At 34.6% G+C, this 16,505-nt stretch overlaps 1 protein-coding gene across 1 annotated transcript; it reads right to left on the minus strand.

Annotated features, from left to right (window-relative positions):
* Positions 1-7,914: 7,914 nt before the first annotated feature.
* Positions 7,915-15,071, minus strand: LOC121294267. Its single transcript, XM_041217830.1, has 13 exons — positions 14,936-15,071; positions 14,468-14,667; positions 13,706-13,843; positions 13,407-13,545; positions 12,351-12,540; positions 12,108-12,249; positions 11,708-11,866; positions 11,570-11,619; positions 11,046-11,221; positions 10,327-10,727; positions 9,849-9,945; positions 8,829-9,006; positions 7,915-8,487 (listed from the first exon to the last, which is right to left on the minus strand). Exons 1-13 carry the CDS (start codon positions 15,059-15,061, stop codon positions 8,411-8,413), a joined length of 2,073 nt encoding a protein of 690 aa, XP_041073764.1. The 5' UTR covers positions 15,062-15,071; the 3' UTR covers positions 7,915-8,410.
* Between the last annotated feature and the right edge of the window lie 1,434 nt (positions 15,072-16,505).

Here is a 16,505-nt window from a genome sequence, read left to right on the forward strand (position 1 = left end):
TTGTTAACCACAGATTTGTTGGTAGGTGTGAGTGCAAAATAACTTGTTTAACCGGATTCCTGTCGATAGTGGACGTGTACAATATGCATGCAGTGCTTCTACATAAGATCAATTTAGAACTTGATGAAGGCAACCTAAAACAGGTGATTGTTGCTGACTGTGGAAGGGGTGTGGGTAATTCACTGACTAGGAGACAGACAGGTGTACTTGAAAACACCACACAGGTGCCCAGTTTTATTTGCAAACAGTTCTTGTTTTTTACGGCAGAGGACACTGTTGACCGTGGGCTGCCTATCAACAATGATAGACAGCACCACGGAAATACCACAGCTGGTACGTGAACAGCAAGTGCACTCGCAGGTGCTCAAAGAAATAATAATGAAAACAGAAGGCGAAAAGAACAATGGAAAATAAAAGGTGCTGCACTCGGCAGCGTTATCCCGGTCGCCGCTACCCGCACGACCCGGATCACCGTCCTACTCTGTAGGCTAACTAGCCTGTTCTTTTACAATACGCCGGGGTCTGCCCAAGGGTTCCCCGCTCTCTCTGTCTCGCTATGAAACACTTTGTTTCGCCTGATTTCCGGTCCTGGATCAGAGCTTCCGCACTCTCGTTGCGTCTAAGTGGGCAGACCTGAGGAAACAGCAGAGCAATTTTTTAAAGGGCTAGCAATCTGCCAAGACTCGCCTCTCAGCCATTCAGAGAGGGGGAAAGTCCACACACCCACTTTCCCACCTCCCCGTGTCACTGCCATGACTCACAGGCGTTTGTTGGACGACTGTCGCCCTCTTCCTGCAGCCCGTGAACACGCCAGCAGAGTCAGCACAGATCTCTCCCTGTTACACTGACATAAACATGGCAGATGATTTGTATATATAATAACTGACCCTGTGACTGTTTAAAAAAATACTACATTTACTAAACATGTAGTAAATTACATTTGGACTAAATCGAGCCCAGTATTAAATTGAAGAAAGGGTTGGTTAATCCAACATAAAGACAGTCCTTCAAAATATCATAGAAAAGTCTCAAAGGACATAAAACGATGAGAAAAATGAGAAAACCATGTTCTTCACAATTTTCAACTGAGAAAACCCTATCCTTCCTCCTTTTCTAACAAGAAAACTCTGTGCTTCACATTAAAAAAAGAAATGCCCTCTTGTGCTCCAGTCTTTAAGTACCTTCTATTTTTTTAAAGAAGTAAAATGTCAGAACAATTAAGTTCTCTTTTTTTTTTTCTTAACATTTAAAAAAAAATAAAAATAGTAGTTAATTAAGGTGTGGAGGAAACACTTTGAAAATATGTCTCTGAGGCTTAATAAAGATTTAAGAGTACAAATTGGAAGGAAACTGTTGCATAAGTACATTTATAAAAAGATTTTCATTGCCCTGAGGGTAAACTAAATGGTATTGGGAAGACTGACAAGACTGGTACAATATGCAATGTAGTCTTGTCCTTGACAGTCCTTAGCCATTTACAAAGCTTAACGCATTAGCAAATTAAATCATCCTTAACTCATGACCATTTTAATGAAATAAGGAACGTTAGTAGCCACAACACACACTTTTTAATTGATGCAACACAAATGTATCTCTTGTAAAAATGTTTTATTTTTTATTTTTTATTCATTACATCAGAAAAACTGTTTGGAAAGGGGGTGGTGGTAAATAATGCATTAAGGAGGAAATGATCTGGCAAAGATATGCTCTTTCTAGAGTTTTACCATGTAGAAACCTGTATTATATAATGTAACTTTGTATTATTATTTTTGTTGTTGTTGTTGTTTTGATGTATATTACATAATTGATTGATACATTTGAAAAAGAAATGCTGACCTATAGCTAGAAATTGAAGTGGTATTTTGCTCAATGGATCAGATGCATTTAGTGACACTGGGTATTTGACAGTGGAGGTCCCATCATTGTATTTTAATGTGGTGTTTTGCCTTGGAAAATCTTCCAGTACAAGTTCAAACACATGTACTCCAGGTGATGATGAGCCAGAAAATGATAAACTGCAGGCATTCTGAGGAAAAAATTGTTACATAAAAAAAAATATGTAAATAAAAGATTATTTTTTATCATTCTTGTAATGGTATGTACAGACAAAGCTGTAATCTAAACACACAGAGTGTGAGCTGCTAGTAGGTAGCCTTTTAAGAGAGAAAGCTTTAGCGCTCCTGTTGGAACACATACTACATTATAAATCCTCTTGAGTTAAAAGAAGAGCAGGGAAGGTTGTGCATATTTTGTGCACAATTTTCATTTTAACATCATAATAATTTCACCCCTCCTTCAATAAAAGAAAAATATCCAGGTTGTTTGTCAATTTGTACTGAACTGTGCGTAATAACATAATTCAGAAGGGTACATTTTGCATAAATATGTTTCAGTACATTTACAAGGCTGTCCCTGACAGGCAGTCACTTAATTGCAGGTATTTTTTTTCTCTTACCTCATCTAGGTTAAAGGCTGCACCTGTTAAGCAGTTGTAACACTCTGAATTATTTTTAATTTCATATCGACATCTTACATTATCACCATTGGGATCATGTAAGCTGTTGGACAGTTTTGGGGAATCCTTGAATACAAATGAAAAATGAATAATAACCCTACTACACCATAGTGTAAAGATAATGATATAACATTAACAAACTACTACTCAAATTCAGGACCTATCTTCTATGTGTCAAAATGGACATATACTGTGCAACATAATTTGTGTATAATGTACCATACAAAATTTGTGGAGGCATTGCCGTTATAGGGGATATGTTGGGGAATCCAGTATCTGATCTTCTTCCCAGATCGATATGAGCTTTCATTTTTCACCAGCTAACACCAAATTGACCGTTGGCCACACAACAACCTTGCTCTCTGTATTATAAATAAATGAAAACAAATTATATTATGTATGCGTGTGTGAGAGTGTGATACTAGTGACAAGATATATAAATAAATGTAGTATAAACAGTTTGAAACTAAAAAGTATTATGTATTTTACATGTAAGTAGTTATAGGAAATGTGTTTTGTATGTGCTAAACATTTATTTATGCATTTATTTTGCGTTCTTTATCCATAACAATTTAATATAAACTTACAGCAAGTCGAAAGGTTTATCACTTGGTAGGCTTCTCGTAATTAAGCCCTCTACCTCAGAGTTGCCTCCATAGTGTTCAGGATCAGTTTCTCCATATTCAGAATTGGTTATGGTACCACAGTTTACATTATGGCATTCCCAAGAAGACGCTGGCGAGCATGATCCAGTGTAGACGTATGACTCTTTGGAATGGAAGTCCTCCTGCAGTCAAAATGTATCATTATCTAAGTTCATCAAACCCGAAGTGCATTCAAAATGAGTGATTAGTGATATAAAAACTGCAGATCTAGTTGTAATGAGGCTTTTTAACATTATTTAGATATTGAGAGTGTTAGTTACAATTGCTACGACTACGACTGCTAATATGAATAACGCACGTCCGTAACATACATAATAAAAATTAAACATATTACATTTCCTACAAAAGGAATAAGGAAAAAGCTAAACATTAATGGAAATAAAAAAACAATTACCCCGATTGTTCCAACGGGATTATTTCCCTTGGGTGTGAAACTCAGAAACCCACCCTGCATATAGATTTAGATTTGCAGACAGCAGAGACGAGATTACAGCAAAGCAGCACCCCTAGGAGACCCATTCTTGCCAGGCTTCTCTGTTTCAATGAGTCAGGAGGTTATATAAGTACTCACTTGTGTACCTTTATTTGTCATACAGATGCAAATCATTTTTGACAAGTTAAAAAAATAAAATATAATCGTCATGAAGCACCTTCCCCTTGAGTGCCATTCCACACATGAGTTGAAAACAACGCATGCCTTTCAAGGGCGAACTGAAACAGGTTTTTCTAGTTATCAGTTATTATTTATATCAAGTATTGTATTGTTATTGCTCTAGAAACTTTCATAGGGTGGCATTTTAGGGTCTTTCATTTGATACGTGTACCTTGATTGTCGTCATTGACGGCGATTACATGGACAAATCAGGATAGTTTTCAGAGTGTTTTTGCCATACTTTTCTATGTTGTTCTTATTTAGGAAAAAAAGTTGGCCGTACCCATGCAGATTACGCAATTCAGTAGTGGTAATTTAGTGGAGGGGATATTTAATTCAAAGTGTCTGCCTAGTAATTAGGAAAATAATGACTCGTGAGGAGAAAATAATTAACTTCTTGTCGCGCACATTCCAAATCAGGCATTACTTGTTTGTGTCTCGTTACCTTTCGAACACACACACACACGCACATAAAAGTATATAAAATAAAACTTATACTATGTACGAGTTTTGCTACTTAAAAATAGATCTGTGTAACATCTAAAGGTTTTATTTTATTTAATTAAAGTAGTCTGTAAATGTATGTGGAAACTGTGGGAACACTATACTACAATACAATAAAACATAGTATGATCCTTAGACCTATATGAATATAAGATTGAGAACTTAGGGTATGTAAAAATACATAAATACAAGGTTCCTGAGCAGCTTCATACACTGGCAGTTCTATAGGCGGAGTACCATCCTAATGTGCCTGCACACATCTGCCAGTCCCTATACCTGCCTGTGCTATGAGAAGTCAGTGAATGCTGGTCTGCAGCTGCGGTAGAAGTGCCAGGGGCAGAATCCTCTTAACACACACACACATACACATTATAATGAAACGTGGATATCTTGTAATATTATAAATATTCAAACAAAAGTCTTTTTTTAAAGCGATACGGTACATTTATGTTGTTTGTTAATTATATCCATAACTTATTGCACAATAGGTCAATTGATGTTAACAATTCATTCGAGTTCTGTGCGGCGGAGGAAGAGGTGGAGCTCAGGGGTTTCTGGGACATCTTAAAAGAATTATAGAAAAACAATACGACTACTACGACGACTACTAATATCAATAGTAATAATAATAATATGAGGCTCGGTTAGCTGTGCTTAACAACATGCATTTATACAAACATTAGTAATAGGCTATACGAAAGTTTTACATTTGCAACGTCTTTTGCATTCTTTCTATTTGTATGTGTGTGTGCGCTTTGGTATGCCTTGCTGATAATAACGCTGACCAAAGGATGTTGTTGTTTCACGATGTATTCGCTTGACAACATCACACAGTCATCACTGCAGAGTCTATTTTCACGTGCATGTAAACCCAGCCATGTTGTATTTTTGAAGTATAATTTGCACTTACTGTAAACTATACTGTATTTAAATATTGATTTTGCATTGTAACCCTGTATTGTCCTGTAACACCTATAAGGTGCCTTGGATAAAGGCACATGCCAAATAAATAGATAAATAATAATAATAATAATAATAATAATAATAATAATAATAATAATAATAATAATAATAATAATAATAATATTGGTGATATAAGCTTTATTTGTCTACTTTATAAAGTTCTTGGCATAATAGAAAAAAAAAACATTTAACATAATGTATCAATTTAATATTTACTTGATGGTTTTTGCTAGAAAATTATTTTTAGTCAGTTAATGTTTGTTCATTTTATAGACAAATGTTCGATTGGACTTTAAGGTTTTATTGTTTTTGAGATACAGTGTCTATGATTGATTACGAAGGCTGGAGGAAAGGCGCTTCAAAGATTTATAGTACAAGTCTAACGACATACCGGAAAGAAAATGCTCTCTACGCAAAGAATATTTATTTATTTAAAAATATGTTTTCATAGGTACCCTGGGGCAGAGGCAGCAGTTTTGTAAAATTGTTGGTGGTGCCCAGGGGTCAGGGGTCAGGGGTTAGGGTTCAGACATACCAGAAGGAAAACCCTCCATACCTAAAGAACATTTCTTTATTTAAAATAATATTTTATAATAATGAATGTCAAATCGAATTTTAGATGAATATGTTAATTGAAACTAACTGCTGGACTCTGGTACTGGTTTGACATTCCTGTAGAATGAATGGTTATTTGCTAAACATCGATGTGGGTGCTAGATACTTTGTTTAGCCAATCAGATTCCTGACAATGTTTTGAGGTTATTTGTAATCACTTAACCTTTTCTCTCAATAGTATATTTTGAATACAGTGCAGGTGTTTTTTAACCTGTCAATGGAACGTGTTGTTTAGCCTGATTCCTGTTCAGCATCTTGTCGATCTGTCCAAATCCACAGGTTGTTCAGCACTCTGATTAGCGATCTGTGCAGAAACTCTGAACAGGACAATAGAGATTCAGGACCCTGGACAGTGATCACTCTTCAACTAGTTTATGCCAGGAACTGGACTAGAAATATACAGAACAGTGGTAAGCGTGCAATGGGAAGTTAAACCAGAACCAGGACTGCACAGGGTCAGAACCTCGGTCTCAGAACCACCGCTCTGCTGATCATTAACAAGGAATAACAGTTTCTAAAAATAACATTAACAGCACATTACTAGTGTAGCGCTTCATAGCATGTAAAAACATTATTATAAAGAGTCTTACAGAGGTGTTATCATTAGAGCTGCACAGGCATTTTAATGTTCAACCTGAAAACAGTCTTAAAGCTCATTACCATTTCAAACAGGCTACTTTCTAATTCAACAATGGTAATTTGAGCTTGAGTTAAAAAAACAAAAAAAAACATATTTTTCACTGCAGCCTGTTTTAACTATGTGATCATTTAAGGAATTGATTCCAGTGCCTCTGATGCCATACTTTTCTAATTGTTTTTTTTTTAATTTTTTTTTATTTTTATAACAGATTGCTGCTGTATTTGCAATAATTGTAGGCAGGAGTGGTTTAATAGAGCACAGATACGGCTTGACATTCCAGTTGATTGTATGGTTCATTGCTTTTGTTAACCATAGATGTTTTGATTGGTGTGAGTGCCAGATAGCTTGTTTAACTGGATTCCTGTCAATCTTGGGTGTGTATTGTCAGATTCCGCTTACTTGTTTTATTGCTCTGAGTACACGCTTAAACTCAGGGGAGACATTTAAGGAGGACACAGAGATGTTTTGGACTCCAGTAGTGGATTGTTCATGCCCTGGGCTTGCAACGTATCCAGACAACTTTTAAATGATCAAGAATCACACAATGAATGAATCAGAGCAATATTAGTACTTAAACATTGATTGAGTGGTTGCAGGCCACTTTGGATACCTGCTAGTAGGCAGTCTGGGCGTTTCTGGTGCCTTTACAGGTGTAACAGCATTAATACTTCAATACAATAAAACAGGTATGGTTACACTATGTAACACAATTTTTGTTCCTGGGTAGTAAGTGTTATTTCCTAATTGCTTATGCCTCAAAAGTATAGAAAATGGCTATTATTCCCCACAAACTTTGCTTTTGTGCTTTTTGAAATATCACTATTTCCAATGAGAAAACGAGAGCTTTTGTGTCTTTTCGTTCACATAAAAAACAACATATGAATCCAAATTAACATGTATTTATACTAAACTAATACAAAAATGACTACAAAAGATTTAGAAGTGAGTAGTTTTGAAATTTTTGATTATACTGTAAATTTACTAATAACTAATGACATTGCATATGAAAAAATACCACTTGATTGAATTATTTAAGTTAATTAAATAGAATGGGAAGTTTTAATATATGATTCATTTGACGATATCTACCGACGTTAAAATATATTATTGATCTTAACTGCAGATCTCTCCTTAAAAACACATGTACAGTTAAATATAGGTTTGTTTGCCTGTTGCATTTGAATACTCTAGGGAATAATGTATGAACATACACCTACCATTTGTTTACGATTGCTATATTCAGTATATTATTCAATGACCCTACATTGTGGACTGAAGTACAAACTGTTGTCAATTATATTGGTGTTATTATCACAAAAACCCACCCTGATACATAAAAGAACAAATAAAAACAAGCATATAAATAACAATAATATATTTATAGAACTGCAATTACAAGATGCAGTTGGTGTGACATAAATACAAAGACAACATAGACAATACAAAAAAGTGTTTTTTAAAAATTTTGTACAGCTAAGCAACCCGGCTTTAACGCTGTACACATATTTTGGTGTATCTGCTTTATAGCCCAGACTTAATTTGTTTCTGAGACTTTGGTCAATCTGGACCATGTCGCAGCTGTGTGAAACTGAAATTAAAACCATAGCAAACCATAGTTCATTAAGGCTGAAAGTCCATTTGATCATGTTATTATGCCTAGAATCGATTCTATTACTTTCCCAGAAATGTACTGACACATCCTTATACACCAATATGCAAATAACCAACCTATTAGGAGTTATACATATTTTATATTCCCACTAAAATACCCCAACTGTATTATTTCCAAATGTTTTGGTCGGGTAAAGCACATTCAAAAAGCATTTTATGATTCCTGGACACTTTTGCTTTGTAGATCATACCCCCAGCAACCAGGACAATGGCCAAATAAAAACAACAGTGATGACCAGAGTGTTCAGATTCAGACTGGAACCTGCAACACACAAAACACACAATACATTGTAATAAAACAATGCAGGGAAATTCCTCAGCTTGGTGTTTTTACAGGTGAGGAAATAATTTCTCAAGATATTCTCACACCCTTTCACAGCACTAGATTTCAAAAGAACAGCATTTCAAAGAAGCCCCCCATTCCCCATAGATAAATACGTTTATGGTGCAATAGTTAATCTGCATATATCTACATACATACAAATGTCTACATATTTTAAAGGGAATTAACATATAGCACACATTACCAGTCTTAAAAATAGTTATGAATTCTGCTTCATATAACCTCATTCACATTCACATTTTACATAGAAACTCCCTTACCTGGGCTGCCTGAATAGGTCCTTTCAAGACGCAAAGGCCCTTGGGATATGAAGTGTCTCTGGGTCTCTGAAACCAGTGATCTCCTGCGTCGGCTGTAGCTGGTGTTGGTGCAGCCTTGGGCACATCTGGTTTTGGGATCCCCAGCTTCACACAGGATAACTGTGCAGCTGATGTACACCTAATGCATAAAGGTAGGCAATAAAATAACTAGTGCAGTATTGTGAATCAGTGTTATACTGCTGTTTTGTATTACTTACATGTTATTTAATTGCACAATCATTCTCTAAAGAAAATATTTAAATGTATTTAATGCAGGTCATAATTTCAATACACTAATTTAATTGTTTTATTTGCTTTTCATGCCTGAGTTAAGTAAGCATAGATTAAAAAAAAATAAAAAAATTAAAAAGAAATATTGCATTTTCCGTTACAGAACCTTTTATATCTCATTGTTAAATAGCATTGTAAACAGAGTTATGCAGAGTAGGATTCAAGGACTGGATCTGCCAGGGTGAGGCCAAAAACCATGAGGTTGAGGCCGGAGCCTTTTTGGTAAAGGAGAAGGTCAAGGCCATGAATCTCTAGGCAGAGGTTGGTGTCAAGAACTTATATAAGACAAAGTCAAACATGCAGTTCTGTTTATTAGGGTAAGTTGGACTAGTCTTTTGTAAACTACAAATCATTTTGCAAATAAATGTGAAAAACAAAACAAAACTTAGTTATACTGATGCATGGGAAATCAAATGAAACCAGATGGAAGCATTGTGTCCTTGAGGTCCTGAGACCAAGAACACCAGAGGTCACAGTGAATGTTCACAAACCGGCCTTGAGGCCACGGACTCCGTGGCTGGTGCTCGGTAATTTTGGCTAGATATAGTAAAATTCAAGACGGTCAAAAATCTGAAATCTATGGTGTGCCAGATATAATGTCACTATATCAAATGGTGTGTTTGATTGCCCCGTGTGATCCACATGTCCACATACAATACTATTCAGGAGTGTTTGCTTCATTTACTTTACCTGTTCATAGTTGCCAATGAAACTGAAGGCCTGCAGTCCAAATCTGAATTCTTTTAGACTGCTAGAATAGACCTTTGTTGTTTTATCTGTAATGCACCTGGACAACACAACAAAAAATGTTACAAAAAAACATTGCATTTACCTGTTTTAAACTAATATATACCTATTAAGGAGTTCTATCAAAAAGCAATGTTACTAATAAAAAACAGTGGATCGACAAGGCAGCACAGCCCAGTGCACAGGCCAAACTAGCCAGCAAATGGCTTCAATTTGCTTTTCCCCCAGTGCAACATTGTTATTATATCTTTGTTGTTAGGGATATTCTAAATGGAAAAACACATTTATAAAAATATCTTGCTGGTAAAAAACAATAAAGCCTTCAATTAAAATAATTACTTTGTAGTATTAATATAACAGTCTCCAAACGTGACACATTAAGACCACATTCACGCTACTGTATTATATGAAAGATTATTACCCATTGGTAATGATGTCGTAATAGATGGGATCATTGGGATTATCATGAGGAGTGGCTCTGCAGGACTCCACAAACAGGCGAATGTTGGACAGAGATGACTGCACTTTGATGCCCATGTATATCTTGTCCTTTAGATTCACCATTATGGGGTAAGTCTTTGGGTCTATCACTGTTGTAAAAGCACTGCTGTCATAGAACTGAAACACGTAGGTAAAGTTGTCAAAAGGGATTTCTGTGAACAAATAATCACGCTTCTGTGCTTCGAAGGAGGATGAGAGTCGACTCTTTTTGGGGAATTTGCAAATGAACAGTATCTCAAACTGATGCTGTCTGGTTATGACATCTTGAGGTTGAGCAAACGACGTCATTTTGTTTTTGAAAATTAAGTCATCCAATGTTTCCTGCAATATGAGAAATGCATTATATATATATATATATATATATATATATATATATATATATATATATATATATATATATATATATATATAGTTTTTATAACAGTTTTGCTTTCTTGGATTTTTTCTTATCTGTTATGTATAATTACAAAGTACAATACAATACACATTTCGTTTTTGATAAAATAACTCAATTTACTCTCAACAGGAGGTTGAGAAATGTCTCAAATAGACAAACACTTAAGTAAAGATTAGATAATAAAAGGATAAAAACAGAAGCCACAAGGATTCAAATTAGAAACACCAACAATCATTAATTACCTCAACCTGCGTTCCACAGGAGTTCAGAGACACACTTGCAATAATGTGGGAGCCATTAGTTGTCACCAAACATGAAGGGTCGATTAGATGTAAATTAGTTTCATTAAATCCATTTACTGAAGACTTGGAAACATACAGAGTCATTGTTGTGTCAGTGCATTCAATGTCCGATTCAGCTGTTGTTGGAGAAAGTATTATCTATATTTAGAAACTTATTTGAAACATTTCATATGCTAGTTTGAAAGTTATTTTGTAAATGTTGTTGAGTTAATCACCCACTATTCCCCCCACAATATTGACTTCTTGAGAAAATGCTGGGAATGAATATAGATCTCTAATACATATCATACCACTGAGTCAGGAGAACTGAAAATCAACCGGCATTCCCTCTGTCTACCAAAACAACTCCTTTCAACTCGTTATTCTAAAAAAATAGTTGCTGTTTCATTGCCATTAGCACATAGTGGAGAATCTGTGGGAAGAATTGAAATGATTCGCAATGATCCTTTCTTAAATCCACTTACTTTGGCTTTCTTCAACGACTACTATTATGCATCTTAGTTCTGAATGATACCTGGAGAATACAACACAATAGTGTATCAATTAAGAACAATAAAGAACCACTTATTGATGAAGATATAAGAAAGAATAGCAATACTCACTCAGCTGTAGTTTCTGCAATAAAACATATGGGAATATCTTCTCCTACGTCATTCACAGTTGGGGTCCACTTAATCATTGCCTTGCCAACTCCAGTGACATTATTGTACTCAAAAGTTTTTTCAATGTTTAGGGGCCCACTGATCTCGATGTCTTTTATCCTATATAAAAACAATACAGATATAAAATACAATAACAGACAAATAAACAAATAAAACAGGCAAAGACAGTGATTTTAGTGCTCATTTGTTCCAAATTGTTATTGGTGTGACCATACTTGAACTATTTTCTATTTTTGAACTATATTTTTGAATTATAGTTAAAGACAATATCATTATAATAAAGACCTTTTTTTTACCAATTACTAGAAAAAAGAGGTGTTCAAAATGATTGATGTCTTACTGTGATTTCGTTGATACTGCGGAGACAGGAAACGAAAATTCTTTACCAAGTGACGTCCTTATGAAGGTGCCATGGGCAAGAGTTGAAGTTGTATATTTTGGTATGTATTCCCCCAAAACACAGGACGGCGCTGCACCACCAACTGGAATATATATGTAAAGAAGTACAAGGCAAACAATGTAAATTGTTTAACATTCTAACATTGGCTACAGTTACAGATACATTTGAAAAAGAAATGCTGACCTATAACTAGAAATTGAAGAGGTATTTTGCTCAGTGGATCAGATGCATTTAGTGACACTGGGTATTTGACAGTGGAGGTCCCATCATTGTATTTTAATGTGGTGTTTTGCCTTGGAAAATCTTCCAGTACAAGTTCAAACACATGTACTCCAGGTGATGATGAGCCAGAAAATGATAAACTGCAGGCATTCTGGGGAAAAAATGTAAGCAAATAATAATTACATTAAATTAGTTAAATAAACTAAACTAAATAAAATATACTTTTTATAATTCTTGTATTGGTATGTACAGGCAATAATAATAATAATAATAATAATAATAATAATAATAATAATAATAATAATAATAATGCTGTAATATAAACAAGCGCATGCATACATAGAGGATCCTCAAAATCACAAAATAATTACACAGTACACGAAAGGTTAAATATATGTGTATAAAAACTAGCAGTTTATTGCTTATTGAATTATAGTCAAATACAATCTACAATGTTTAGAGGAGGCTTAGAGTATATGGCAAGGGTTTGGTGAAGACTGGTGTAAAATGAAGGCAGTTATTGTGTTCATCAGGTATCAGGTATAATATAATTCAATTGATTGATTTTTGCACTTTATATCTGAAGGGTAATTCTGTAGTATTATATGTTATATGAACAGTACAGTTAAACCGGCATCTATGGTTCTTCTGCTGGGTGGACAAAAGACGACAACGAAAGTGTGAGCTAGTAGGTAGCCTTTTAAGAGAGAAAGCTTTAGCGCTCATGTTGGAAAACATATTACATTATAAATCCTCTTGAGTTAAAAGAAGAGCAGGGAAGGTTGTGCATATTTTGTGCACAATTTTAATTTTAACATCATAATAATTTCACCCCTCCTTCAGTAAAAGAAAAATATCCAGGTTGTTAGTCAATTTGTACTGAACTGTGTGTAATAACATAATTCAGAAGGGTACATTTTGTATAAATATGTTTCAGTACATTTACAAGGCTGTCCCTGACAGGCAGTCACTTAATTGCAGCTATTTCTTTTTGGTTTTTTTTGCTTTTTATCTTACCTCATCTAGGGTAAAGCCTGGAACTGTTTTGCAGGTGCTACACTCCAAATTGTTTTTAATTCCATATCGACATCTTACATTATCACCATCTGGGTCATAGTCCAATAAATTGTAAGTTGTTGGACAGTTTTGGGGGACCCTTGAATAGAAATGAAAAATTAAGCAGAGTTACCTGCTGTGTTTCTCTTGCAAAGGTAATGGTATAACATGAAGAACAAATTACTTAAACATAGGATCTATCTTTATATGTCAAAATTGATATATACTGTGCAATATAATTTGAGTAGAATGTAGCATACCTGATTTGTGGAGGCATTGTCATTATAGGAGATTTGTTGGGGAGTCCAGTATCTGATCGTCCTCCCAGATCTACATGAGCTATCATGTTCCACGAGAAAAGATCTTCTGTATTGTTGGTCCAACAACAACCTTGATCTCTGTAGTTATACATTATGGTACTGTTACTATATCTTCTATTCTTTTTTTAGAACTTTATTAAACTTTTTTACAACTTCCATAATCCATATTATTATTATTATTATTATTATTATTATTATTAATAATAATAAATAATATAACATAATAAAATTATAGTCATCACCATATACATGTAGGTACATTCCAGGGAAACTATTTTTTTAAATGAACCTTGGAGATATTTAAGTAAATTCATTTTTATGGAAGAAGTGTGTTCACACATACTGTATATACGATTTTATAAAAATATTATGTTACACAATCTGTTCGTTATAAATGACATCTGAAAAATAAGATATTGTATATATATATATATATATATATATATATATATATATATATATATATATATATATATATATATTATATTAACATATATTGTATATATATATATACCCCCCACGATAATACAATTGTATAGTATTAATATATATATATAAGATTGTATGTGTGTCTGTGTGTGTTTGTAAACAATTGTAGTATAAACAGTATAAAAATGTAAGTAGTTATAGGAAATGTGTTGTGTGTGTGCAATAACATTTGTTCATGAATTTATTTTTAATAATAATGTAATATAAACTTACAGCAAGTCAAAAGGTTTATCACTTGGTAAGCTTCTCGTAATGACGCCCTCTAATTGACAGGAGACTCCAGAGGGGTCAGGATCTATTACTCCATATTCAGAAGAGGTTATGGTACCACAGTCTCCATTATGGCATCCCCAGGAAAACGTTGGTGAACATGACTCAGGGTAGAGGTATGACTTTTTGTAAATGAAATCCACCTGCAATCAAAATACATCATTACCTAAGTTCCTCAAACCTGAAGTGCATCCAATATTAATGATTATTGATCTAAAAACTGATACTCTAGTTGTGATGGAAGATTGATATTAACATTATTTAGCTATTGAGAGTATTAGTTTTACTGTTATTATGACTAATACTACCAATAACAAGTATGTGAGTAGCATAAATAATAAAAAATAATTTAAAAATTGCAAAAAGGGATAAGAAAAGAGCAAAGCATTCATTGAAATAATAAGCATTTACCCTGATTGTTCCATCTGAATTCTTTCCCTTGGGTGTGAAAGTTAGAAACCCACCCAGGACAGGATCTTCATTTGCAATGACAATGGAGAGCAGGCTACAGCAAAGTAGTAACTCAAGCAGACCCATTCTTGCCAGGCTTCTCTGTTTCAATGAGCTGGGAGGCTAGACAAGTACTCACTTTTATACCTTAGCTGCATATGCAAATGCAAATTATTTTTAGACCTGTAATAATAATAATAATTTAAAAAATGAAGTGCCTCACCCTTGCAGGCCCATCCCATACAAGGATTGGAGGCAGTGCATGCCTTTAGGGCAAACTAAAGCACTTAAAAAAAAAAGAAATCTGTATCTAGACTCTAGCAGTCATTGCATTTGTATTCACATCAAATTCCCCTTGAGTGCGCCTCTTTGTTTTTTCTGACATACCTTTGTATCTTGTGGTTAAAATAAAGTCATTATTTTAATGTATAATTACTGGTCTGATTAATCAGCACTTTTTTAAAATTTAAGTCATATGAGGCCTCATTTACAAAAGGGCACTAAATGTAGCTGTAACGCTCACGTTAAATACTGAGCCTAACATGCATCGTAAATCAAAATGTACTGCCCCATTTACTAACAAAATATGCATTCATTTACTTGCACACTATCGGGCTAATTTACATACCATAACATGCACACTACATGTATTGTGTGTGATAATTTAATGTGCACAATAATGTCCAAGACTTACCGTGACCACTGTGATATAAAAAGCCCAGGCAGTTCAGCCTTTTGGTCAGTGGTTTATTGTGAACGGTTAGGGTTAGGGTTAGGGTTAGGGTTAGCGATCAGCAGACGCAGCCCTCCACAGGGGACAGGCAGGGGCAACGCAAACTAAATCATTCTAGTGGAGGAGGTTGTTTTAAATTATAATACCTTGTTGGTCCAGTGTTTTGTTTAACCAATTTATTCATACCAGTGTAATGAACTATAAAATAAAATCTAAAATCTAAGAAATGATAGCATTCATTCCCTTTTTTTGATGCTTAATATAACCTGTAAGGTAATTTTCACTGCTCTATATGAAAGCTCTAATGCAAGTAATGCCTCCATGAGTCCAACCCAAAAAAATAGGTTTAGATCGTGGTTAATCTATCTATCAGTGGTTAAAGCCTGGTTTCCAAACTAACTAATTATCGCTCACTTTAACATGCACACTATGATGAGCGCTCTTCAGTAAATGTTTACAATCTTTATAGATACTCCCAGATACAAAAGTAAGTGTTAACTGGGTGCAGTGATTACAAATTAAGTAGAATTAATGAATGTAGAGTCACACATTAATGATGCGATCTGCTGTAAAACCATTGTCACTTGCCATGCAGCCTCACCTTTTCAAGACCAACGCACTTTCAATAAGAACATACGTAGGTACAGAAAACTAGTCTAGCAACATTCTGGAAAGAAAATGCTCTGTGCGTAAAAAACATGTCTTTTTTTCAAAATATGTTTAATTAGGTATCCTGGAGCAGAGGCGGGTGGTTTGTAAATGTGTCGATGGGAGCCCAGGGTTCAGTGGGCAGATTCC

Source organism: Polyodon spathula, chromosome 19 (genome assembly GCF_017654505.1).
Source record: "Polyodon spathula isolate WHYD16114869_AA chromosome 19, ASM1765450v1, whole genome shotgun sequence".
NCBI lineage: Eukaryota > Metazoa > Chordata > Actinopteri > Acipenseriformes > Polyodontidae > Polyodon > Polyodon spathula.